General features: G+C 42.1%; 1 protein-coding gene across 2 annotated transcripts in view; it reads left to right on the plus strand.

Moving 5' to 3' along the window:
* Positions 1–16,175, plus strand: part of LOC110081584 (kinesin-like protein KIF11) — a 48,950-nt gene extending 32,775 nt beyond the window's left edge. For both annotated transcript variants that reach the window (XM_073003743.2, XM_073003742.2), the window contains exons 12-18: positions 3,616–3,798; positions 7,029–7,236; positions 7,395–7,567; positions 8,048–8,170; positions 8,341–8,499; positions 11,360–11,498; positions 12,302–16,175. In XM_073003743.2, coding sequence (XP_072859844.2) covers positions 3,616–3,798; positions 7,029–7,236; positions 7,395–7,567; positions 8,048–8,170; positions 8,341–8,499; positions 11,360–11,494 — 981 coding nt within the window. In that variant the 3' untranslated portion in view covers positions 11,495–11,498; positions 12,302–16,175. The remainder of the gene's footprint in view (positions 1–3,615; positions 3,799–7,028; positions 7,237–7,394; positions 7,568–8,047; positions 8,171–8,340; positions 8,500–11,359; positions 11,499–12,301) is intronic.
* Positions 16,176–24,693: the final 8,518 nt, after the last annotated feature.

Genomic DNA, 24,693 nt, shown 5'->3' on the forward strand with positions numbered 1-24,693 from the left:
TTATTATTATTATTATTATTATTATTATTATTATTATTATTATTATTATTATTAATTTGATTTTTATCCCGCCTATCTGGCCACTCTAGGCGGCTTCCAATAAAATCAGAAAGTAAAAACAATATCAAGTACATAATAATACAAATAAAATAAAGATAGAAAAGTAAAGGAAGATCAAGAATTGGCTGGAGGGAAAGGCTGGATAAACAACCATGTTTTTAATTGGGTTTTAAAGATGCCCAGTGTGGGGGCCGTGCGAATCTCTGGAGGGAGATTGTTCCAGAGGCGAGGAGCCACTGCTGAGAAGGCCCGGTTTCGTGTCTTCTCCTTCCGGGCCTCTCTCGGCGTCAGGCTCCTCAGCCTCACCTCCTGGCTCGCGCGGGTGATCCGGGTAGACCTTGGTGGAAGCAGGCGTTCCGCCAAATATCGAGGTCCTAAGCCATTTAGGGCCTTATAAATAAGCATTAAAACTTTGAAGTTGATGCGGAAACAGATGGGCAGCCGGTGCAGTGCGGCCAGCGTTGGAGAGATGTGTTGGAATTTTCTCACTCTGGTGAGGAGTCTGGCCGCCGCATTCTGCACCACCTGAAGTCTCCGCATCAGCCTCAAAGGCAGCCCCATGTAGAGCGCGTTACAGTGGTCTAATCTTGAGATTACGCGCGCATGCACCAAGGTAGTGAGCGCCCCTGTGTCGAGATAGGGTCACAGCTGGGCAATCCGCCAGAGATGAAAAAAGGCGGTGCGGACTACCGACGCCACCTGGGTCTCCATGGTTAGCGTCGGGTCCAGATGTATGCCCAGGCTGTGAACCCCGCTCTTTGCGGCCAAGGTGACCCCCCAAATGAGAGTCACCCAAGCCATCCGCCAGAGGGGCACCCACCCTCAGTACTTCCGTCTTATCTGGGTTCAGCCTTAGCCCGTTCTCCTGCATCCATTGCAGTACGGCCCCCAGGCAGCACTGGAATGACAGGACAGCATCACCTGCAGTTGGTAAAAAGGAGATGTAGAGCTGGGTGTCATCAACATATTGATGACACGAAGCCCCACATCCCCTGATGACCCCAGCCAGCGGCCTCATATAGATGTTAAACAGCAATGGGGAAATGATCCACCCCTGTGGAACCCCACAATTGAGACTCCACGGGGCTGAGACGCTCTCCCTAAGCTGTACTCTCTGGGGACGGTCCCCCAAGAAGGAATGGAGCCAGGCAAGTGCCGAGCTACCAATTCCCAACTCGGAGAGCCGCCCCAGGAGGATACCGTGGTTGACGGTATCAAAGGCCGCCGAGATGTCGAGGAGGACCAGCAGAGAAATTTTTCCCCTGTCGGTCTCCCTCAAAAGTCATCGTACAGGGCGACCAATGCTGTCTCTGTACCGTGGCGCAGCCTGAAGCCCGACTGAAATGGATCCAGGGCATCCGATTCATCCAGGTATGCTTGAAGCTGATCGGCCACCACCCTCTCGACCACTTTGCTCATGAAAGAAACGTTGGCGACGGGCCTATAATTGCCAGTTTCATCCGCCGCCAAACTAGGTTTCTTTCTAATGGGCCTAATGAGTGTCTCCTTGAGGGCAGATGGAAATCTGCCCTCCAGGAAAGACCCATTAATTATTACCGTGGCCCATTCTGTTGTTATCGGCCTGGCTGCTTTGATTAGCCAGGCCGGGCAAGGGTCAAGGGAGGAGGTGGTGGCTCGACAGAGATCAAGCACCCTGGCCACAGTATCAGGTGTTGCAGGCTGAAAGGAATCAAAAGTCACTGGGAAAGACTTTTGGACATCTCTGTTCGACTCACTGTAAATACTGTCTCCAGAACTTTTAAATAGCTTCTGGTTGGTTTCAATTAAATAGCAATGGAGAATCTCAGCCTCAGGCAGCTGTTCTGCTTGCCATTCCTGACCCTCTGTGCTAGCTGCACTTGTATTCTGAGTTACAGTTTTGCCATTCTCTGAGGTAACTGTTTTGCTGCACGTAGTACACTGACTTAGGCTTTAGTAAATTTGCCTTTTGACCCCCTTCTTTAGCTTTAGCACATTGTGAAATGAAATGGCCTTTCTCTCCGCATCCAAAACAAGATTTGAAGTTTCTCTGTTCTGGGCTAAGGGTTTTACCTCCCTTCCCTTCCCAGTTCTTTTTTTGATGCTGGCTCAGTTCTGTGGACTTGCCTACAAAATGGCCGCCACTTGCATGCTGGCTCTTGAAGTAACCCTTGGGCTCCTTTTTACTGTCATCCCAGGTTTTTCTTCCCATTTTTACCTCAGAAAAATTTGGGTTTCTAATATGTGAAATAAAATCTGCGACCCCTCCAGCTTCCTGAACGTCCTTGGGCTTTTTATATCACCAGGTACCTCAGGTCTCTCGGTAGAAGAGAATAGAACTGCTCTAGCCCCATGATGTTCTTAATATCTTACACAGTTTCAACTCCTTCTTGTTGAAGCCATTTGTCAAGATATTTGATCAAGTTTGCTCCCAATTGAAAGTAGGATTCATCAGGGTTTTTTTTTCAGTGCCCCGAACTTCCGCCTCAAATGCTCAGCATTGATGCCAAACCATGAGAATACCAACTTTTTAAATTCTTCAAAATCTCTCACTAAATCCAATGACATCTGGACGTATACATCCGCTAACTCGCCACTTATCTGAGACCTCATCACAATCATACGTTCTGATCCTCTCACTTCAAACTCTTCACACGCACGCTCAAACATAATCATAAAAGATTCAGGATCATCGCCCTTTCTAAATACAGGGAACCTTTTAAGGTCTTCCTTGGACAGCTTGTATGCAAAGGAACAAAACGGAGGGAGCATGTGAGCCCAAGATTCATGACTGACAGTTCTTGAATGACTGCTATGCAGTTTCTCACTAAAACTCAGACTGTGTCCTAGTCTGGATGTAACATTAAAACACGGTGGGAAGGTAACGGCATTCCATGTGTAGTCACGCTGGCCACGTGACCATGGAAACTGTCTACGGACAAACTCTGGCTCTACAGCTTGGAGAAGAGGATGAGCGCTGTGCCCTAGAGTCGGACAGACTGGACTAAATGTAAAGGGGAACCTTACCTTACCTAAACATTATATATATGGGGCTGTTTCTTCCCCTCAATGTGGCTGAGAGGAGGAGATGCAAAGCATTTGCAATTAATGCTGACCAGTCATAGACTAGACTGTGTCCAAGCCTGGGAAAATGATAGTTTTAATTATGATGTGCCTCAGTAAGCAATTCCAGCTGCGGTTCCATTCCAGGCTTTTGTTTTCTTTTGTTTTGCTTTGGGTGAATCATAAAACTAACGTGAGTTTGTCTGGCTTTGTAGATGATGATACTACTGAGATTTGACTCCCAGAACTGAAGTCTACAAAAGGCTTCTGAAGATGAATTATACTTAGTTTTCTCTTTGTTATAAGATAAGCCTGTGGCTGATAGCCAAGGTCTTTTCAAAAAAACAAAGCATGCACTTGTCACCTCTGTTCATGTCACTTTCTAGTAATTTGTCTCTTCCCATCATATTGAAAAATTTCTTCATCAAGATAATATTCTTGATATTACTTGAGCTCATACTAAAACTATCTTTACAAGTATTTTTTCACCATCTTGTATTACTGTTAATACAGGTCACAGAGTTATTCACAGTTCAAAAAAGTGACAGAGAAAAATGCCAAACAAACCTGCAAGTACGGGAAAAAGAACTGGAAGACACTCAGAAGCACCTGGAAACAACCAACGTTCGTCTTGCTGAAGATGTGGCTTCAACTTTGGAAAGCACAGAAGAAAAACTTCATGGCACTGCTACCAAGGTTATAGAATATATTTCCCCAGATTAGACATACAGCATTTTCATGGTTAATATGAGTGGAATACATTAGTTTCAGCTTACATTGTTGGATTTCCATAGGTTTAAGTTCTGAAGCTAGATCCAAGAAATAAATACAATGTTGAAATAGGAATGGATTGTCTACTTTCCTACCTGGGGAAAAAGGGCATTATATAACCTGTGCCATGCATTTGGGGGAGACTAGGCTTGGCAAGACTAGCCTTGGGCTTGCCTTCAACTCTCTCAACCTCATTTTGCTTTTACTGAGATATCAGGGCTGCCCTTCAGCCTTCTGCATAGAATTTGCAAACAGGCATAATCAGGCGATATTTATTTATTTATTTATTTATTTATTTATTTATTTATTTATTTATTTATTTATTTATTTATTTATTTATTTATTTATTTATTTATTTATTTATTTATTTATTTATTTATTTATTTATTTATTTATTTATTTATTTATTTATTTATTTATTTATTTATTTAAGACACTTAAATCCAATGACCCCTGAAAACAAAATTCAATTGCAAGAAAATGAAATGCCCCCCAAAAAGTAAAATTTAATGATGTAGTTACAAGTGAATTTTAAGACACAAAGAAATATAAAAAGTGCATAAAAACAAACCACAATGCAGGAACTAAAAATTTCAAGATGAAAACTCTGAAATTAAATTAAGATTTGAGGAAAATATATATTCATGCACGCTGTAAAAAGAGTTAAAAAGACACAAAGTATTTTTTACATTAAAAAGCAACAAAAATCAGAGCGACAAAATATATCTACACAAAAAGTTTACACAAAGAGCACAACAACAAAAATTGAAACCATAACACGAGAAACCAAAATATAATATCGAGCGGGAGTGCATGCTTAAAAAGGACAATACAAAGACACATACAAAATGTTTTACAGAGCACAACAAGAATTCAAAAACAAAGCCCCAAACTCAAACTGGAACGTGAAATCCAATGCAAGGAAATACAACAATAAGAGCTGAGACAATTATTAATGAAGATAATGTATGTACACAAAAAGCAAAATTAAAAAAAAAACAATGGCTGCCTTGTGCTTGGTGAGCTGATGCCAATTTCTTGATGTCTGGAACCATTTTTTTAATCTCATTCTTAAATCGCCGCACTCGGTGATCTTCAACATGTTCCTCGGCTTGGAAAGGATCTGTTGGACAGCGCTGAAGCCCCTTTCCACTAAGTAAGTGGATGGAAAGGCTAAAATAAGCAATTTAACTACCTCCCACAATATTGGGTAAGTGTTCCTCATTTTCACCCAAAAAGGTTCGTAGCCATAACTCTGAAAATGTGATTGGGCGTTCACAGTCGTATTTCAAATCTGTCAGTGGCTCTTGAAGTTTGGGAAATTGGGAAAGGAGTACGACAAGGCTATATACTGTCCCCCTACTTATTTAACTTATATGTGAAATGCTAGACTGGAGGAATCTCAAATTGGAATTAAGATTGCCAGAAGAAATATCAACAGCCTCCGATATGGAGATGATACCACTCTGATGGCAGAAGGTGAGGAGGAATTAAAGAACCTCTTAAAGAGGGTGAAAGAGGAGAGTGCAAAAAATGGTCTGAAGCTCAACATAAAAAAAAAACTAAGATCATGGCCACTGGTCCCATCACCTCCTGGCAAATAGAAGGGGAAGATATGGAGGCAGTGACAGATTTTACTTTCTTGGGCTCCATGATCACTGCAGATGGTGATATCAGCCACAAAATTAAAAGACACCTGCTTCTTGGGAGGAAAGTGATGACAAACCTAGACAGCATCTTAGAAAGCAGAGACATCACCTTGCCAACAAAAGTCCACATAGTCAAAGCTATAGTTTTACCAGTAGCAATGTATGGAAGTGAGAGCTGGACCATAAAGAAGGCTGACCACCAAAGAAATGATGCTTTTGAATTGTGGTGCTGGAGGAGACTATTGAGACAAAGTGTCTTGTAGATGGAAAAATATGGTGATACAGTGGTGCCCCGCATAGCGAGGTTAATCTGTTCCGGATTAATCCTCGCTATGTGAAATCGTCGCTAAACGGAATGTAAAAGCCCATTGGAACGCATTAAACATTGTTTAATGCGTTCCAATTGGCCCTAAACTTACCGTTCAGCAAAGTTTCCTCCATAGTGGCAGCCATTTTCGCGCCCTCGGTAAGCGAGGGGAGGGCGTGAAAATGCTGCATGCGGACATTTCAGGCGTCAGGCGGCCATTTTAGAACCGCCAAACAGCTGATCGCCCGACTCTGTGGGAGGTTTGGGGGGTCGGCAGCAAGAGGAGGAGAAGAGGGAAAGGGGGGGAAGGACGCGCGAACGCGCGGCTTCCCTCCCTTCACCTGCCTGCCTTGCAGCCTGCCTTCGTCCCTGGGGGCGGCAGGAGAAGGACGAGGAGGAAGGGGACGCGCGAACGCGCGGCTTCCCTCCCTTCGCCTGCCTGCCTTGCAGCCTGCCTTCCTCTTCCCGGCCAGCGCGGCCCCGCATCACTCTCGCGGCGGCGGCGGCGGCTCCTTCCTGGCACCCTTCGGTAAGCGAGTTTTCTCCATATGGACGGACGCTATGCCTCCGCATTAGCGATCCCGGAGAAGGGATCGCTATGCGGATTCGTCGTTATACGGTACGCTCGTTATGCGAGGCACCACTGTATATGTCTGCTTTTACCTGGTAATGTTCTAACACCATGCTTGGCAGTAAAAGCTCCATATTTACATTGATGTGACAGTGACTAGGAAATTGATGGAATTTGGCTGGATGCAGCTGATTGTGGGTCAATGTTGTTTCCTCAGATGTCTGTGCTCAGTATATAGATGTTGAAAGGTGGCTTATGCATGCATTATCAGAAGGACTTGAAGTGCAACCTAATCTTTTCACATATGGATGCCCTATATGTTACTAATGTGTTGACAGGGCTTTTTATACTTTTATTTCAGTGTGCTTGGGAGCTATAAACGTCAGGCTGGTCAGGTTGCAACTTCTTCCTGCAGATACAAATAGTCCAGGTTCATTCAAAATAATTTTTTACTAATTTAGTATCTACCAAAAGCCATAAACAGTGGCAAGGACTGTCATCTATAACTTAGAACTACTGCTGTACATTCTGCTGTAATGTGACTTAATGTGGTTTAAGTATCATAATCAGATCTGCTTTTTGTAATGTAGGAGGTAGTATTTGAAGACTCAGTTTCTTTCTATCTTAGCTACTTTCTACAGTTAAAGAGACTACTCAAGATGTGTCTGGTCTGCATGCAAAACTAGAATGCAAGAAAGTGGTAGAGCAACATAATGCAGAAGCCCAGAAGACATTTACAGAACACATGGACACTCTTTTCAAGGAGATCAAAAAATCTTGTAAGGAGAACTATTGGGAACAGCAGATGATGCTTGACTCTTACACTCATTCACTTGGTAAGTACTGCTGCTCAACATTAAATGACAATAACTCAGAAAAACCTTCTGCCCCTTAAGTTTAATTTGGAGTTAGGCATGTTTCTGAAACCTTGAGGCTGTTCCTCTATAGCCTGGTGAGAAATGACTTGGCTATATTCTTGCTTTCTCTTGGCAAGGTGATCTTCTGTCGGACATTTCTTCAGCCTTTCAAGCTACTGCAGCAGCCATTGTTGAAACATTCAGCTGTCTCAAGGAAAGGGTTTCCACTGAAGTTTCTGTAGTTTCTGAAAAGATCCTTAAGCAGGAGTCACTGACATCTGAAAATAAAAATGACCTACAGAAGCTGATAGTAAGTATATGCTCATATCTTAGCTTAGTAAAACAATTATATAGTCTTAATGAAGAAATTTTCTGATTTCTTGAAACACAAACCTCACTAATATGGTTACAGGGCACTCCCAGCCTTTGTCAAGAACTTGGTATAATGGTCTGAGAGGAGATGCTAGAAAAGACGAGGGGTGGCTCCAGAAGAGCTTTTACGTCATAGTGAAAACAAATAGGGCAATTGTTTGAGTGGCATACCTCCTCTTTACACAAAGAGTGGAAAAATTGGTGGACATGCTTGCAGAAGGCTTAGCCTCAAACCTGCTTGCTGCCAGTTCTACCTGATATCCCAGGTGAAACATTTTAAAAGGTCTATACTGACAGGTAGCAATGGAGGAGGCATACTGGGTTTCTTATCTCAATGCTTGACTTCCTTACTGGGTTTTTATGGTTTTTTAAACGTGGAAGAACTGGGAGATATCCCATTCTCTTCTTTTGCTTCTAGGAAGAACACGCTTCAGGGCTAAACCGAGCACTTAGCACTCTGTCACCTATGCTGAAATTTGTGATGGATAGAAATCATCAGTTGCAGGATAACATGAAGAAACTTTCCTCAGTGGCTGAAAAGGTGAATTGAAAAAACCATATCATTGTCCTTGTGCCATACCTACTGAACCTGAGTGGGTCCAAGCAAGTTTGTGTGTGTGTGTGTGTGTGTGTGTGTGTGTGTGTGTTTAAAAAACAGCAAATCTCAATATATTTATGAATGCTGATATGTTGTCTTTTTATGACTTAAAGATGATGCGCTATAAAGAAGAAATGACTGCCTTCTTTCAAGATCACACTCTTGCCTTGCGTAAACTACAAGAAGACAGTTCCCGAATGTTTTCTCAACTTCAGCATGACTGTGAGAGTTTGCAGAAAGAGGTGGAATTCGTAAGGGTGGAGCAAAAAAAGGTATCTTTTAGCAGCACAAGAAGCAGAAGGTTTCCAGGGCATTAGAAAGGAGATGGACAGGATGTTTCTTCTGTTGAGAAATAGACTGCTTTGGAGGGGGGCTGTGGAAGCTTGCTGGTCCTATATTTGAAAACTAATATTTAACTTGTGAATTGCTTCCCATAAAAGTGAAAAAGTCAAATCACAGTCCTCATCTTTTATTCCATTTAAATGTCTTAATGTGCAAAAGAAGGGGTGTAATTTAGAATATCTTATCTCTCTGTTTTGGATGGCCCACACAAGTCACATCTGATTGACTGGAAATTAAATCAAATTAGGTCATGCTATATATTAGGTCAAGCTGCTTAGAGTGGTCCTAATCCGACCAGATAGGTGGGATATAAATAAAATAAATAAATAAATCATGCTATATCAGAAAGATTTGGATATCCCAGACAACCCAGATAGTGTGGTTGCTGACCTTGAGCCAGACATCCTGGAGAATGAAGTCAACTGGGCCTTAGAAAGCATGGCTAACAACAATGCCGGTGGAAGTGATGGCATTCTAGTGGAACTATTTAAAATCTTAAAAGATAACGCTGTTAAGGTGCTACATTCAATGTGCCAGCAAGTTTGGAAAACTCAACAGTGGTCAGAGGACTGGAAAAGATCAATCTACATCCCAATCCCAAAGAAGGGCAGTGCCAAAGAATGCTCCGACTACCGTACAATTGCACTCATTTCACACACTAGCAAGGTTTTCCTCAAAATCCTCCAAGGTAGGCTTCAGCAGTATGTGGATGGAGAACTCCCAGAAGTACAAGCTGGATTTCGAAGGGGCAGAGGAATTGGAGACCAAATTGCTAACATGCGCTGGATTATGGAGAAAGCTAGAGAGCTCCAGAAAAACGTCTACTTCTGCTTCATTGACTATGCAAAAGCCTTTGACTGTGTGGACCACAGCAAACTATAGCAAGTCCTTAAAGAAATGGGAGTGTCTGACCACCTTATCTATCTCCTGAGAAATCTATATGTGGGACAGGAAGCAACAGTTAGAACTGGATATGGAAACACTGGTTGTTTCAAAATTAGGAAAGGAGTACAAAAAGGCTGTATATTGTCCCCTTGCTTATTTAACTTATATGCAGAATACCTCATGAGAAAGGCAGGATGTCTGGCTCAAGGTCAGGCCGGACTGGAGGAATCCCAAACCGGAATTAAGATTGGCGGAAGAAATATCAACCACCTCAGATATGCAGATGATACCACTCTGATGGCAGAAAGTGTGGAGGAATTAAGGAACCTTGTAATGAGGGTGAAAGAGGAGAGTGCAAAAAATGGTCTGAAGCTCAGCATCAGAAAAATCAAGATCATGGGCACTATCCATCATCTCCTACTAAATAGAAGAGGAAGATATGGAGGTAGTGACAGATTTTACCTTATTGGGCTCCATGATCACTGCAGATGGTGACAGAAGCCCCGAAATTAAAAGACGCCTGCTTCTTGGGAGGAAAGCAATGACAAACCTAGACAGCTTCTTAAAAAGCGGAGACATCACCTTGCCAACAAAAGTCCACATAGTCAAAGCTATGGTTTTTCCTGTAGTGATGTACGGAAGTGAGAGCTGGACCATAAAGAAAGCTGACTGCCAAAGAATTGATGCTTTTGCTGTGGTGCTGGAGGAGGCTCTTGAGAGTCCCCTGGACTGCAAGGTAAATAAACCTATCTATTCTAAAGGAAATCAACCCTAAGTGCTCACTGGAAGGAAAGATCCTGAAGCTGAGGCTCCAGTACTTTGGCCATCTCATGAGAAGAGAAGACTCCCTGGAAAAGACGCTGATGTTAGGAAAATGTGAAGACAGGAGGAGAAGGGGACGACAGAGGATGAAATGGTTGGACAGTGTCATTGAAGCTACCAACATGAATTTGACCCAACTCCGGGAGGCAGTGGAAGACAGGAGGGCCTGGCGTGCTTAGGTCCATGGGGTCACGAAGAGTCGGACACGACTAAACGACTAAACAACAACAGCATATCAAGTCATATTCTAGTTAAAGCATTGAAAAAATTTCCAGTGGAGACCTTCATCACTGCCAATTTCAGCTCTTTGGGAGTGGCAGAAATAAAGGCAGAAGAGTGCCCATCTCTGCTGTAAAATATGTAATATTAAGTGTTTTCATGTATCTCATTTTTAAAATTCTAAAATAACTAATTCTCAAGTTGCTGCTATATGTCTAGGGTTTAAACAAAGTGAGATTGCAATGTTAAATATTCTTTGGAATGCATCTTAATAACTTTGCATTGTCCAAGTATGTTTTAAGATGGGTGTAGTCAAGCTTTTCTACCCCCAAGAACTTGATGCAATCGTGAGCAGAAGGCAGTGCTTGTGTGTGCACGCACAGACATACATTCACGAAGATGCAAGCACAAACTCTTAATCTCCTCTCACATAATACAAGGAAGAAGTTGTTTAAACTGCCTTTGGTCTAGATGGGCGGGTTAGAAATTCAATAAAATAAATAAATATTTCCTTTTCTCCTAAACAGATCAGGGGGAGAGATTATACCAAAGTGAAAAATGAAAGTTGCCTGCTATCTGTGATCCCAGTCAGTATTGCTAATCAGCTGGTGGTACTAAAGAGTGTGTACTTGAGATGTGCATCCACAATTACAGATACACACGTATACATGTCTAATATCAGTATCGGCGTAGTAGTCTTTTCCATGCTGTCAGCTGGGCTGAGAGGGCATTCTTGGAGCTTCCCAGATGTTCACAGCTCATACTAAGAACAGCTTGAAAGCTATATATGCCCCTCATGTCTTTAAATGTTAACACTTTGCTCATCTGTACTAGCCCTGTTGTAACTTTCTACATTTGTTCTAGTGTATGGCCAAGTTTACTGTTTCTCTGCAAGAGCAATTGAGCCTGCTGGATCAAGAAACTGATCAGAAATTAAGTGGAATCTCAGAGAATGATGGACAGTTGAAGAAGAGCATTAATGCTGTACAAAAAACATAAATACGTAAGATAACTTTTTACTTTGTTCCCTCTTTAACATCATCAAAACTCTATTCGAACATTACACAGACTTATCTTAATGAAGTGTTTTTATTACTGCCTAAATACGAATTCAAAAGTTGGAGCCCTGAAATTTTAGACTTGGATTCTAAAACTCAAATTCCAAACATATTTGAATGCATCATTCAGTAATACATAACCCATTTAGTTATAACATGCATTCCTGAGACAACGTACTGTTTAAGTGGAGTACAGGGGAATAAGCCCCATTGAATCCAGTGAGTTGTGCTTCCTTCCAAAAATATGTAGAGTTGCATTGGATCACTTGACCTTATTTAGACATAAGCAAAGGACATCTTATCAAATCCGCATGACGGAGTGAGCTCCCGTTGCTTGTCCCAGCTCCTGCCAACCTAGCAGTTTGAAAGCATGTAAATGCGAGTAGATAAATAGGTACCACCACAGTGGGAACAGAGAGCCTGTTCTCTCACCATATTCTGCTGCATTTATTAATTCAACCATATAAAGCATGCTATTTGAAAAGTCAGAAGGCCATCTTGCATCTAATTTCATGTGGGATTATATTTCAGTAGAGGACATGTCCATGATGTTTTCAAATTTCAGGTGTTCTGGATGCACCACTGTGCATGTACAGTTGGGGATATAGTTGTGTCCTGCCAATAAACTATGCATGGTGATATACTTTGCAGAATTGCGACCTGTCCAAAAAATGAAATTGATATTGAGTGTCTTCTGCATTGTGGCTAAAGTAAAATGAAAGATCATTTGTGCTATTTAACTTTACAGCATAAAAGGAGTGTCAAAAAGGATAAAGAGAACCAAACATCAGTCTTCCTAGAAAAGGCAAAAGAAGAAGATTCAGAAGACACATTGCTTTCAAGGTCAAAATATCTATAAAGAACCCAGAGCTAAAGAAGTTGAATGTTTTTGTTGCAATTTCTCTCCAGTCCTGCATGGCTTTTCAGCTTGAGCTGCACATATGGTGCTGTAGCATTGGTCTTATAAATTAACTGTAAAAAGATCTAGTAAATATCTCACCACTTTTTATACAATATAATATACTATTTTTTGCGATATTCAAACTTCATACTTTAGTTCTCTTAAATAAAGTTCTCAAAATGCACTGATATAAGGTTTCTTTTTCCCTTCTTTGTAAGGAGAACTGAAATCCATAACGGGGGAAAAGAAACTGTACTGAGTTTTGTTTTTTTTAAAAAAACATCTTGTTCTGTGTTGTCTGGATATCCTATGTTGCACTTGTGTGAAAGTGCCTTTTAGAGCAAAGGTATCGAATTTTGTTCCTCTTTACTTTGTGCTTCAGCTCCCATCACTCCTCTTTTTGGCCAGGGATGACTAGAACCAGTGAGAGCTGAAGTCTGACAATATTTGGAGGAATATTGGAAAGATGGAGTGTTAACATTAGTTGAGGGCAAAGCAAAAGTGCTTGACTTAAACTGAATCATACTTATAGGCCTATTGAATTCAATGGGATTTAAGTTACCGATAGGTACGATAAAATTTGGATCCAGTCCATAGCTGGATATGTTCTGGTTTGCTAAATCATATTTTAGATAAAAAATAGTTAGACCACTTCCCCAACCTTACCAGCATGAGTCCTGATCTCATTAAACTGACAGTTTCTATTACATCTGAAACAGAATTTGATTTTAACAGTGGTTGTTACTAGGATCTGAGTTCACAATGGCTGATCTGATCCTGGGTAATAACAGATATTAAACTATAGTTGCTTGTTTTGCACATAATTACTGTACCTGTTTTTTGAGAACAGAACTGAAGCATTAAAGTTGGTGCTTGGAGGAAGGAAGAAATGTGGAACCAACCCTTCTTCCTTAATAAACAATGTGTGCGTTTTCCCCCCACAGCTAGGAAACATGCTGAGTATTTATTGTCAAAAGTAGTTCAGGTAGAGACGTTTAAAGGTCTGGGGCTGTTAATTAGGACAATTTCATCTTTCTTGCAGTGTAGGAATCTCATCTGTATGGGCTAACAGCTTTCTCTGCTTTGTGCATAACAGAAGCAGTAGTAGTATCAAGTCCTTCCCTTTGGGGTGGTCTCCATTCTATGTGTGTTTCCCAAACTCAAAGATACAAACCTGTTACAGATCTTCACCTTCAGAGTATACATCTGTTATCTGTCTCTACTTGAACCAGAAAATGATGAGATGTTTAGCTGATAATGAGGAGTCAGGTTCTTGTCAACAGCCAAAAGTCCTCTCAGTCCCAGAAGCCACTTACCTTGGACTTACTCTGAACATGCCACACCCTCAGAGGAGGATGTTGCTGTTTCACGGCTGCTTGGAATGCTTGAACCTACACTTAATTCAGGATGTTTTCAGAGGGGAAGTTTCCGAAAGCATAGAGTACCGCTTCTATAGAGAAATGTTTTCATACAGGGTGGTGGGAATGATGTGGAGTATAATAAAAATGTAGACGCTAAGGCCCAGCATGGTGATGGCCTTAACTGACAATTAAGGGATCATTTAACAGCCCCTAGGAGGTGGCAAGTGATCCTAAATGACCAATGTTAAGATCACTGTGATACTCGGTGTGGTGTAGTGGACAGAGTGATGAACTAGGACTCAGGAGGCTGGGGTCTGTATCCCCACTCAGTCATGGAAACACTGAGGATATGGAACTGGTAAAACTACTCCTTAAATATCTCACTTACCTTGAAAGCCCTGCTAGGGTCTCTATAAATTGGTTCTAGCTTGAAGGTACAAAACAGAACAAAAATTACCATGTTGATTCTTCGCTATTTCACATCATCCCCCATGTGTGGGTGGGTGAACAGCATCATTTCATGAAGGCCCGCTGCTTTCAAAAGGATGAAGGGAACTACCCATCACAGGGTACTTTCTTCCTCTGAGAAGACTGGGCTTTATGCCAGAGCTGGAGAATGTATGGCCCTCCAGGTATTATTGGACTTCCAGTCCCATCAGCCCTATGAGCATGATCAGTGGTGATAAGGATGGTGGGAAGAATAAGTCAGCATCTGGAAGGCCACACATTATGCATGCCTGCTTTATGTAGCAGTTCTATTGTTCCCCAGCAGCCCACAGGCCTTTAATTTGCTTTGTGCAGCAACTCAGTTTATTTACAACTCAGGAAAATGTAAACAGTTCTGGACTGAGACTGTTGCCAATTGTAAAGACTCTGCTAGCAATGCATTTAAGCCTTCAAGTATTATTAGATCTCTAATAATATAACAAACTATAGTGAGGTTTCAGTTGTTATAAAAAATTCATTAAAGGTTAAAAAGGTTGGCAGGAACTCTGGAAATCTCTGTTAAAATGCCATGTTGTTGAATAACACTAACTTCATTTTTAATGACTATGTTTAGCATCAGACTCCAATAGTTTTCACATTATTGGACTCGCATCACTCATTTAATATGATGAAGTAACCAATAAGATTTAGTCAACTAGAATTAAAATGTTGGGGGGGGGGCAGCAAATCATTGGGATGTTAGCTGAAAATGTGCATATATGTCACACAGAATGTCTTTCTTATCATCCCAAAACTCTCAAGAATGTATTGGTGTTTCAACTATCTAGGCCAGTGATGGCGAACCTTGGCACACAAGCAGAGCACTACCCCCCCACTACCCACCCCACAGCCAAACCTTTAACTGCACCATCGTCAGCTACCTCTTCCTGCTATTTTTCTCCTGCTATTTTCCTTGGTTCCGGCACTCCTTCTTTAAAAGATCAGAGACAAGCCTGCTTGATTGGTTACAGCTCCCCCCCCTCCAGCAATCTGGGGCTTGTGAAGGACTGCTTCAAGCAGGAGGGAAAGGCTTAAGGAGGGAAGAAACGTGTGACTTCAAATGTATGTACACAATGGAGGGACCAAGGTGTGTGTGAGAGAGGGAGGAAGGGAGGGAGGGAGGGAGGGAGGGGGGAGAGAGCGCGAGAGAGTGGGAGGGAAAGCTCCAGTTGAGGGAAGGAATGTGCGACTTCATCAAGCTTGTTTAAATGTATGTACAAAATGGAGGCTGTGTGTATGTGAGGGGGGAGAGAGAGTGACTCAAAACTGTTAATCTCCACTGCATTTAGCTTTGCAGTTTGCTGGGAACAGCAGATGTCTGAAGTGTGTATCAATTGTGTTTCTCTATTTCTCATCAGCAAAGTAGGCAAGAGTATCACAGTTTATTCCCAAAATCTGAATCCCAGTCTTTCTGTCCTGGTCCTACTTTGATGGCAACACCGAAGAAAAGACTGGGTTTCTTTATTGTGTCAATCCATCTCATGTGTAGTCTTCCTCTTTTCCTACTACTTTGCACTTTTTCCTGCATTGCTGCCTTTTCCAGTGAGCTTGTCTTCTTATGTGATTCGCCAGGCTCCCTCGCTGGGTGTTTTCAAGGGCCAACTTAAGACCTGGCTGTTTAGGCAGGCCTCCCCCTTTGTCAACTGCTTGAGCGTTACTTTTTTATTTTAATTTTCTGTCTTTATTTTTTATTTTTTTATTTGATCGTTTTTCCATCTTGAGCTACATTATTATTACTATGTTTAAATTGTGGTGTATAGAGTGTTTGAACTGTTTTAATCGTGCTTTGTTATAAGATGCCCAGAGTAGACCCTGTCTACATGGGCGAGATATAATTTCAATAAATAAATGAAATAAATTATGATGCCACTGTAGTACAGTACCCTTTGTTTGGTCATTTTAGCTTGTAATGAAAGTCCACACTTCATTTGCTTTACTTATCTTTCTGACAAGTCATGCTATCTGTAACAGCCTCCCTCTACCTCACAAAGGTAGCAAAAATCAAAACATTACAGTTTCCCCACATTTCAAAACTTACCATCAACATTCAGGCATACTCTTACAATACTATATTATTCAAAATATACTTACACTCAATAAATCATTTGCATATATACAGAACAACATTTCAGTAAACACATATTTTCATAACTTTTAAACACAGTAACCAATTTCAAGAGTTCATCTTTTCATCTTCCGTCGTCTGGTCTTCGGGATAAGGCGTCAGCAACACAGTTCATAGTCCCTTTGACCACCTTAACCTCGAAGTCATAGTCCTGTAAAATTAAAGCCCACCTCATCAGCTTACTGTTTTGGGCCTTCATAGTCTTTAACCACATCAGAGGGGAGTGGCCAGTACAAAGGATGAATTGTCTCCCCCAGATGTATGGTTTTAATTTCTGGACCGCATACACGATGGCCAAACATTCTTTCTCAACGGTTGACAGGTGTTTCTCGCCTTTCTGTAGTTTCTTGCTCAGGTAGGACACAGGATGCTGGTCTCCGTTGTCATCACACTGGCACAGCACAGCTCCTACCCCGGCGTTGGATGCATCGGTGTAGATGATGAACTCTCGATCAAAGTCTGGAGCATGCAACACAGGGGGGTTGGTTAACGCCTCCTTCAGCTTCCCGAACGCCTCCTCGCAGCTACTGGACCATGGGATGCTGTCATCACTCTTCTTTCGCTTCAGCTCGGTCAGCGGTGCTGCAGTCTCGCTGAACCTAGGGATAAACTTCCTATAGTATCCTACTAAACCAAGAAAAGATCTAATTTTTTTCTTGGTATTGGGTCTAGGCCAATTACGTATTGCCTCTACCTTTGCTTCTAGGGGCTTGATAACACCTCCCCCTACAATATGACCCAAATATTTCATCTCGGGGCTACCCAGCTGGCATTTACTTGCTTTCACTGTTAGCCCTACTGCCTTTAACCGTTGCAGTACTACCTCTAGGTGACAAAGGTGATCCTGCCAGGTATTGCTAAAGATCCCTATGTCATCAATGTAGGCTACTGTAAACTCACTGAGCCCTTGCAGAGTTTTGTCCATGAGCCTTTGGAATGTAGCTGGGGAATTCCTAAGGCCAAAACTGAGGACACAAAAACTCAAGTAAGCCAAAAGGGCTACAAAAAGCAGTTTTTTCTTGATCTCTAGGGTCTATCCGCACTTGCCAAAAACCTTTAGTCAGGTCTAAACAGGAAATGTATCGACAACCCCTTATGGTTTCAATCAGGTTGTCAAGTCTGGGCATGGGGTAAGCATCTGGTTTGGTTACTAGATTTAATTTTCTGTAATCAACACAGAACCTAATGCTTCCATCCGGTTTATCCACCAAAACTATTGGAGCAGACCAAGGGCTAGAAGATGGCACAATAATATTTTCTTTTAACATCTCATCCAGCTCCTTGTGCACCTTGTCCACATAGGGTCCGGTTACTCTGTATGGGGTTACTGCCTGCAGGGGTGCATCTCCAGTATCTATTCTATGCATCACTCCCTTAGCTAACCCAGGCTTGTTTGAAAAGACCTGTTGATACTTAGTAACCAACATCTTTAGTTCCCTCTGCTGTTCTAGGGTGAGTGCAGGGCTGATCTTCACCTCCTCTGAGTTGAACTTAACTTCACCCCTACCTTCCCAATAAGGCAAGTCATGTTCTTCCTTGTCGCGACTGCCACCTCCTCCTACGTCACCACAAGAGATGACAGGCCACGATCCTTCTCACACACACACACACACAGTACTTCTTCGCTGCCACCAACCACACATAAACCTGACACTTCAGACTATGTATGGATTTTAAAATAAAAAGGATGATTTATTGATTACAAACTTAAGATGGAAATCAATTAGTAAATGAATCACTTATATTACTACATTTATCAGACCTTCACCCTGCACAGTTCTTAATTACTTCACACACAGTTCCCTAACCTATATCTAACCCTGTCACTCTCTAACTCCCCAACAACCAACCCTCAACAACCCCCTCTCTCCTTGTACACCCCCCTTATATACACAAGCTCCACCCCTATAAGACCCACCTCCTGCCTTGCCATAGGCCAGGAAACTCCAGCCTTAGCCAAGACAGGCAGGTGACGTCATGGCACACGTCACATACCTTCCCCCTTTAATAAGTTGTTTTGTGGGGGAAAGCTAAGGTGCTTTTTCCCCAAAACAACTGCAACAAACACGCAGCATTACATTTATTACACAATTTAACACAACTACAAATATACTTACACTTCCTCTACACAGGTAAATAAAAACATGCAATGTAAACATTTATCACAACACAATACATAACTTTCAAAACACTTTACATTGCCATATACTATACACAGAGTCCATAAGTCCTTTAGATGTCGTCTTCTGGTCTTCTGGATAAGGCGTCAGCCACACAGTTTATAGTCCCTCTGACCACCTTAACCTCGAAATCATAGTCCTGCAAAAGAAGCGCCCACCTCATCAGTTTACTGTTCTGTGATTTCATAGTCCTCAACCACGATAGAGGTGAGTGATCAGTGCACAAGGTAAAATGTCGACCCCAGACGTAAGCCTTCAGCTTCCGGATCGCAAAGATGATCGCCAAACATTCTTTCTCGATGGTAGAAAGATTCTTCTCCCTGGGAAGCAACTTCTTGCTCAGGTACGCCACTGGATGTTGGTCTCCGCTGTCATCCTGTTGGCACAGTACCGCTCCCACACCGGCATTAGACGCATCTGTGTAGATGATGAACTCTCTGTTGAAGTCAGGAGCATGCAGCACTGGATGGTTGGTTAGAGCATCTTTCAGCCGTCCAAACGCCATCTCGCACTCTTCCGACCAGGAAACGCTGTTGCTGCTCTGCTTCTTTGTCAGGTCTGATAAAGGTGCAGCAATCTCACTGAAACCGGGTATAAACCTTCTGTAATACCCTGCCAGACCTAGAAAGGACCTCACTTTCTTTTTAGTGGTAGGTCTGGGCCACTTCAGGATTGCTTCTACCTTGGCCTCTAAAGGTTTGATTAGGCCTCCTCCCACTATGCGACCTAGGTACTTCATCTCTGAGTTACCTAGCTGACACTTACTAGCTTTAACAGTTAAGCCAGCATCTTTCAACCTTTGTAGCACTAACTCTAGATGATGTAGGTGATCTTGCCAGGTGTTGCTAAAGACCCCTATGTCATCGATATAAGCTACTGTGAAGTCACTAAGCCCTTTCAGAGTATGGTCCATGAGCCTTTGAAACGTTGCTGGTGAGTTTCTCAGGCCAAAACTGAGGACCCGGAACTCAAACAGGCCAAATGGACTGCAAAATGCGGTTTTCTCTTGGTCCTGAGGATCACTTCTTCCTTCAATCATCTTACTTATGTCATCAAGCCTAGGCCTAGGATAAGCATCAGGTTTAGTTACTGAATACAACTTGCTGTAATACACACAGAACCTGACACTGCCATTCGGCTTGTCTATTAAAATTGCAAGGGCTAACCAAGCGCTAGATGAGTGTACAATACTTTGATCGTTTAGCAGCACTTCGTCTAGCTCTTTGCGAATATTGTCACAGTAATAACCTCTTACTCTATATGGTGTTACAGACTGAGAAGCATTCCCTGTGTCAGTCCTGGGTAGCATTCCCTTGTCAACACCAGGTTTGTTTGAGAACACTTCTTGAGGTTTCGTAATCAGCGCTCTACAACTATTCTGCTGTTCTCTGGATAGAGCAGGGCTGATCTGCACCTTTTGTGTATTGAACTTTTGTGGGCCCCTCCCTTCCCCGAAGGGCAACCCATGTTCCTCCTTATCAGCCGCTTTTATTGCAAACTGCACATGGATGGTCTCTCTGCAATAAGGCTTCAGGGCATTTATGTGAATGACCCCCCTGCCTAACCTTTTCATAAGTTTGGATATATGAGAGGTTCCTAAGTCTGTGATTGTCTCAGAAGGACAACCCATCCTACTCATGTAATTCACTAAGGCTTCTGCTACAGTCTGGGTCTCTATAGTTAAAATAAATCTGTTCCCCCGCTTAGTGGCATTGGGCATTGGACCTATGATATCCACCCCTAGACGTGTAAAAGGAGTTGAAATCACTGGTAATGGGCATAGCTTTGCTCTGGTTTTATCACAATTAGAGCCCTGTCTCTGACAAATATGGCATCTTTGACAGAAACTCTTAATATGTTTACCCATATCAGGCCAGTAAAAGTTTTGGGCTATTCTTTGTTTGGTCTTGTTAATCCCCATATGAGCTGAGAAAATGTCTGCATGTCCCTTTTCCAGAATCATAGGGCGATATTTCTCAGGCACCACCAACTGTCTCTTAACTTCAGGCCCCCCTTTTGAAATATTATTCAGTTTTTCCCTATACAGTAAACCACCCTTGATAATAAAGCGTTCAGGGCACTCAGGTGATAAATCTTTATCAGTCACCTTTGCAAAACAATCTTTTAAGGTGGGATCTGCTGTTTGTTCCTTGACAAAGAGGCTTTTCTGAGGTATTTCAACTGAGAATGCCTCAGGTTGTGGTACAAATTTCTCTGGCTCTTGAGAGTCATTCCCACTACTGGCTTCACTTTGTACTGATTGTGCACGTGTTACCACTAGGGCACTCTTGACATGCTTTGTTAAGTCATTACCAATAAGAAAAGGGGTAGGGATCTCAGAAGACACCCCCACTCTCCACAATCCCTTCCAACCTTGATATTCAATTTTCAAGTCAGCTACAGGTAGTGAAACTAGTTCTGACCCAATCCCTTTCACAGATAGAGTCTGGTCAGCAATCATACAACTTTGTGGTACTATGTCTGAGTGGCATATGGAAATTTCAGAACAGGTGTCTCTCAAAGCTGAATAGTCATTTTCAAAAACTTTTATCCTGTCCCCAGCAGATTCCAGTAAAGCAGCATTGGTCTGTATGTAATAACAATGGACAACTTCAGCGAGAGGTAGCTCCTTCAATGTATCCAATTCAGAGCTCCTAACTGCCTCTGCCTGGGTTTCCATGACAACAGAGCTTTCCTTAGAAGAAGCTTGAGGTTTACTCTGAACACAAAATACAGCCTTTGCTTCTTTTACATTAACTTTCTGAGGTGGAATTTCTTTATTTTGCCTTGTATTAAAACATTGTGAAGCAATGTGGCCTTTCTTTTTGCAAATGAAGCAGATTCTCTCCCCCCATGAGCTTTTCCCATCAGATCTTTCAAGTTTCTCTTTTCCCTCCAAAACTTGTTTACTGTGCTGGCCCTGTTCTGAGGGCTTTTCACTAAAATGGCCGCCCACTTTAGTCTGTCTCTGTGCTTGTTCCTTAGAGAACTTTGGGTCCCATGTTTTCCTCACACTTCTCCCCTCATAACAACTAGGACCCCTTATTTGAGAAATAAAATCAGCTATTTGAGCAGCGTTTCTAACATCAGTTGGTTTTCGTTCTTGAACTAAAAATTTAAGTTCCCCATGGAGTAAGGAATAAAACTGCTCCAGGCCCACAACATTTTTCAATTCCTGAAAGGTTTTTACATTCTCCTGTTCAAGCCACCTATCTAAACACTTTTCTAAGTTAAAACCCAGTTGGGTATAAGATTCATCTGCTCTTTTAGAAAGTTTTCTGAACTTCATTCTAAGATGTTCTGAATTAATGCCAAACCGATTATAAACCATCTTTTTGAACTCTGAATAATCTTTACTGAGCTCAACTGGCATATCAGCATACACATCAGCCATTTTTCCACTCAGGAGAGACCTCAAAATTATCATTTTCTCTGTTTCCCTCACAGAAAAATCAGCACAACTTCGTTCAAAGATTTTAAGGAAGTTTTCAGGACAATCCCCCTGTTTATATGTAGGAAATTTCTTCAAATCTGCTTTTGATAATTGGCTCCCCTCATTTTCCCTATTATTATTATTGTTCTGATTCATCATTTCCAATTTTCTTAATTCAAACGCCATACGCTCCCTCTCTAATTCCATTTTCTCTTTCTCTAGGGCAATTCTTTCCCTTTCTATTCTTTCCTCCTTTTCTATTTGTCTCATTTGAAATTCATGTGCCTGGGCTAATTGAATTTTCTTAATTTCTGATAACTGTTCACCAATAGCTCCTTCCTGCACTGAGGCCACTCTTCCCTCACCATTTGACTCATCCCCAGACCAGTCTGACATTGCTTGGTCTCTTTGTTCACTCACTTCTGCCATTTGACTGCGCGTGAGAGGCATTTTAATCACACCGAAGGCTCTTTTCTATTTTCAAGCCTCTGTTTAAAACGTCACTTTTTTTTTTCTTTTCTGTGCTAAGGTCTGACACTCTCTAACAGGGTATATCAACAGATATGGCTAGGCTTGTTACTGTAGTCTCTAATGGCTTCTGCCCCTTCACTGGGCCTCTTGCCAGATTTAGAGCTACTTTAACTTTCTGCCCTTGGCTCTACTTCCAAAATCCACCACAGCTTCACCCTCTCTCAGGTTCTGTAGTTCACCAGAGAGATCCCAAATCTTCGCTGCCCTTGGTCAGTCTGTCCCTTCCGAGTTCTCCCAACTCTGGACTCTCAGACCAAGTCACAACAGCCTCCTACTTTTGGGTCAATCTCCCTCACAAAATGGACCTTCTAGAGCTCATAAGTCAGTTCCCTCACTCTGAAGTTTAGGTGCCTCTCTACTAGATCTGCTCCCCCCTGGAGACAAATCCTAGAGAGTTACCCACACCCCAATTCAGGTGCTCCTAACTGAAATCCTTTTGCTCTGGTCACACTAGCCAAGGCTTTTCTGGGCAACTGGGCAACTGGACAACTCGTATCCCACACGCTGGCACCAGTTTTGTCGCGACTGCCACCTCCTCCTACGTCACCACAAGAGATGACAGGCCACGATCCTTCTCACACACACACACACACAGTACTTCTTCGCTGCCACCAACCACACATAAACCTGACACTTCAGACTATGTATGGATTTTAAAATAAAAAGGATGATTTATTGATTACAAACTTAAGATGGAAATCAATTAGTAAATGAATCACTTATATTACTACATTTATCAGACCTTCACCCTGCACAGTTCTTAATTACTTCACACACAGTTCCCTAACCTATATCTAACCCTGTCACTCTCTAACTCCCCAACAACCAACCCTCAACAACCCCCTCTCTCCTTGTACACCCCCCTTATATACACAAGCTCCACCCCTATAAGACCCACCTCCTGCCTTGCCATAGGCCAGGAAACTCCAGCCTTAGCCAAGACAGGCAGGTGACGTCATGGCACACGTCACATTCCTTATCAGCAGCTTTCATTGCAAAAAGCGCTCTCTTTTCCTCTCTATAATATGGTTTAATTGCATTCACATGAACTACCCTCCTGCCTAGATGTTCATCTCCTTCAATTATATAATTAAGATCGCTCATTTTAGAAATGATCCTATAAGGTCCTGCCCAGTTCAATTGTAGTTTGTTCCCCTTGATGGGCCTCAACATCAGCACCTCATCTCCAGTGTTAAAATGTCATTCCCTAGCCTTTTTATCATACCAGACTTTTTGTTTGACTTTCTGTGCTTGCAGGTTTTCAGCAGCTAACTCTAAATTTCTTTTGAGGTTGTTCATTAAAGTGTCTATGTATGAGACTACATTCTGAGGATCTTCTATGATCTGTTCCCAATTCTGCCTAATCAGATCAAGTGGTCCTCTCACTTTCCTCCCGAATAACAGTTCAAATGGACTGAACCCTGTACTATCTTGTGGTACTGATCTGTATGCATATAGCAATAATTGCAATTTCTGGTCCCAGTTATTTGGGTTTTCTGCTAAATAAGCTCTAATCATTCTCATCAGGGTTCCATTAAATTTCTCTGTTAACCCATTGGTCTGCGGGTGATATGGGGAAGTTTCTAGATGTTTAATACCACAAATCTGCCATAGTCTCTTCATAAGTTTGGAAGTAAAAGATGGTCCTAAGTCAGTTACAATCTCTGGAGCAAAACCCATTCTACTCATATAGCTCAACAGTGCATCAGCCACTGTATGGGTCTCAATGTTATTTAAAGGTATAGCCTCAGGATATTGTGTGGCATGGTCTGCAATAGTGAGAATAAATCTGTTTCCCCTTTTTGTGACCTTAGGCAACGGCCCTATAATGTCCACGCCAATGCATTTAAAAGGTGTAGAGATTACGGGTAATGGACACAACTTAGCCTTAGTTCTGTCACGGTTATTACCCTGTCTCTGGCAAACATCGCATCTCTGGCAGAAATTTTTAATCTGCTTTCCTATCTCTGGCCAATAGAAGTTTTGAGTTATTCTCTGCTTGGTTTTATTTATCCCTAAATGTGCAGCAAATATATCAGAATGTCCCCTTTCTAAAATCATTTGGCGATATTTAACAGGCACTACCAACTGGCTTCGAATCCCATCTCCCCCTTTTGAGATGT

Source organism: Pogona vitticeps, chromosome 6, assembly GCF_051106095.1.
Source record: "Pogona vitticeps strain Pit_001003342236 chromosome 6, PviZW2.1, whole genome shotgun sequence".
NCBI lineage: Eukaryota > Metazoa > Chordata > Lepidosauria > Squamata > Agamidae > Pogona > Pogona vitticeps.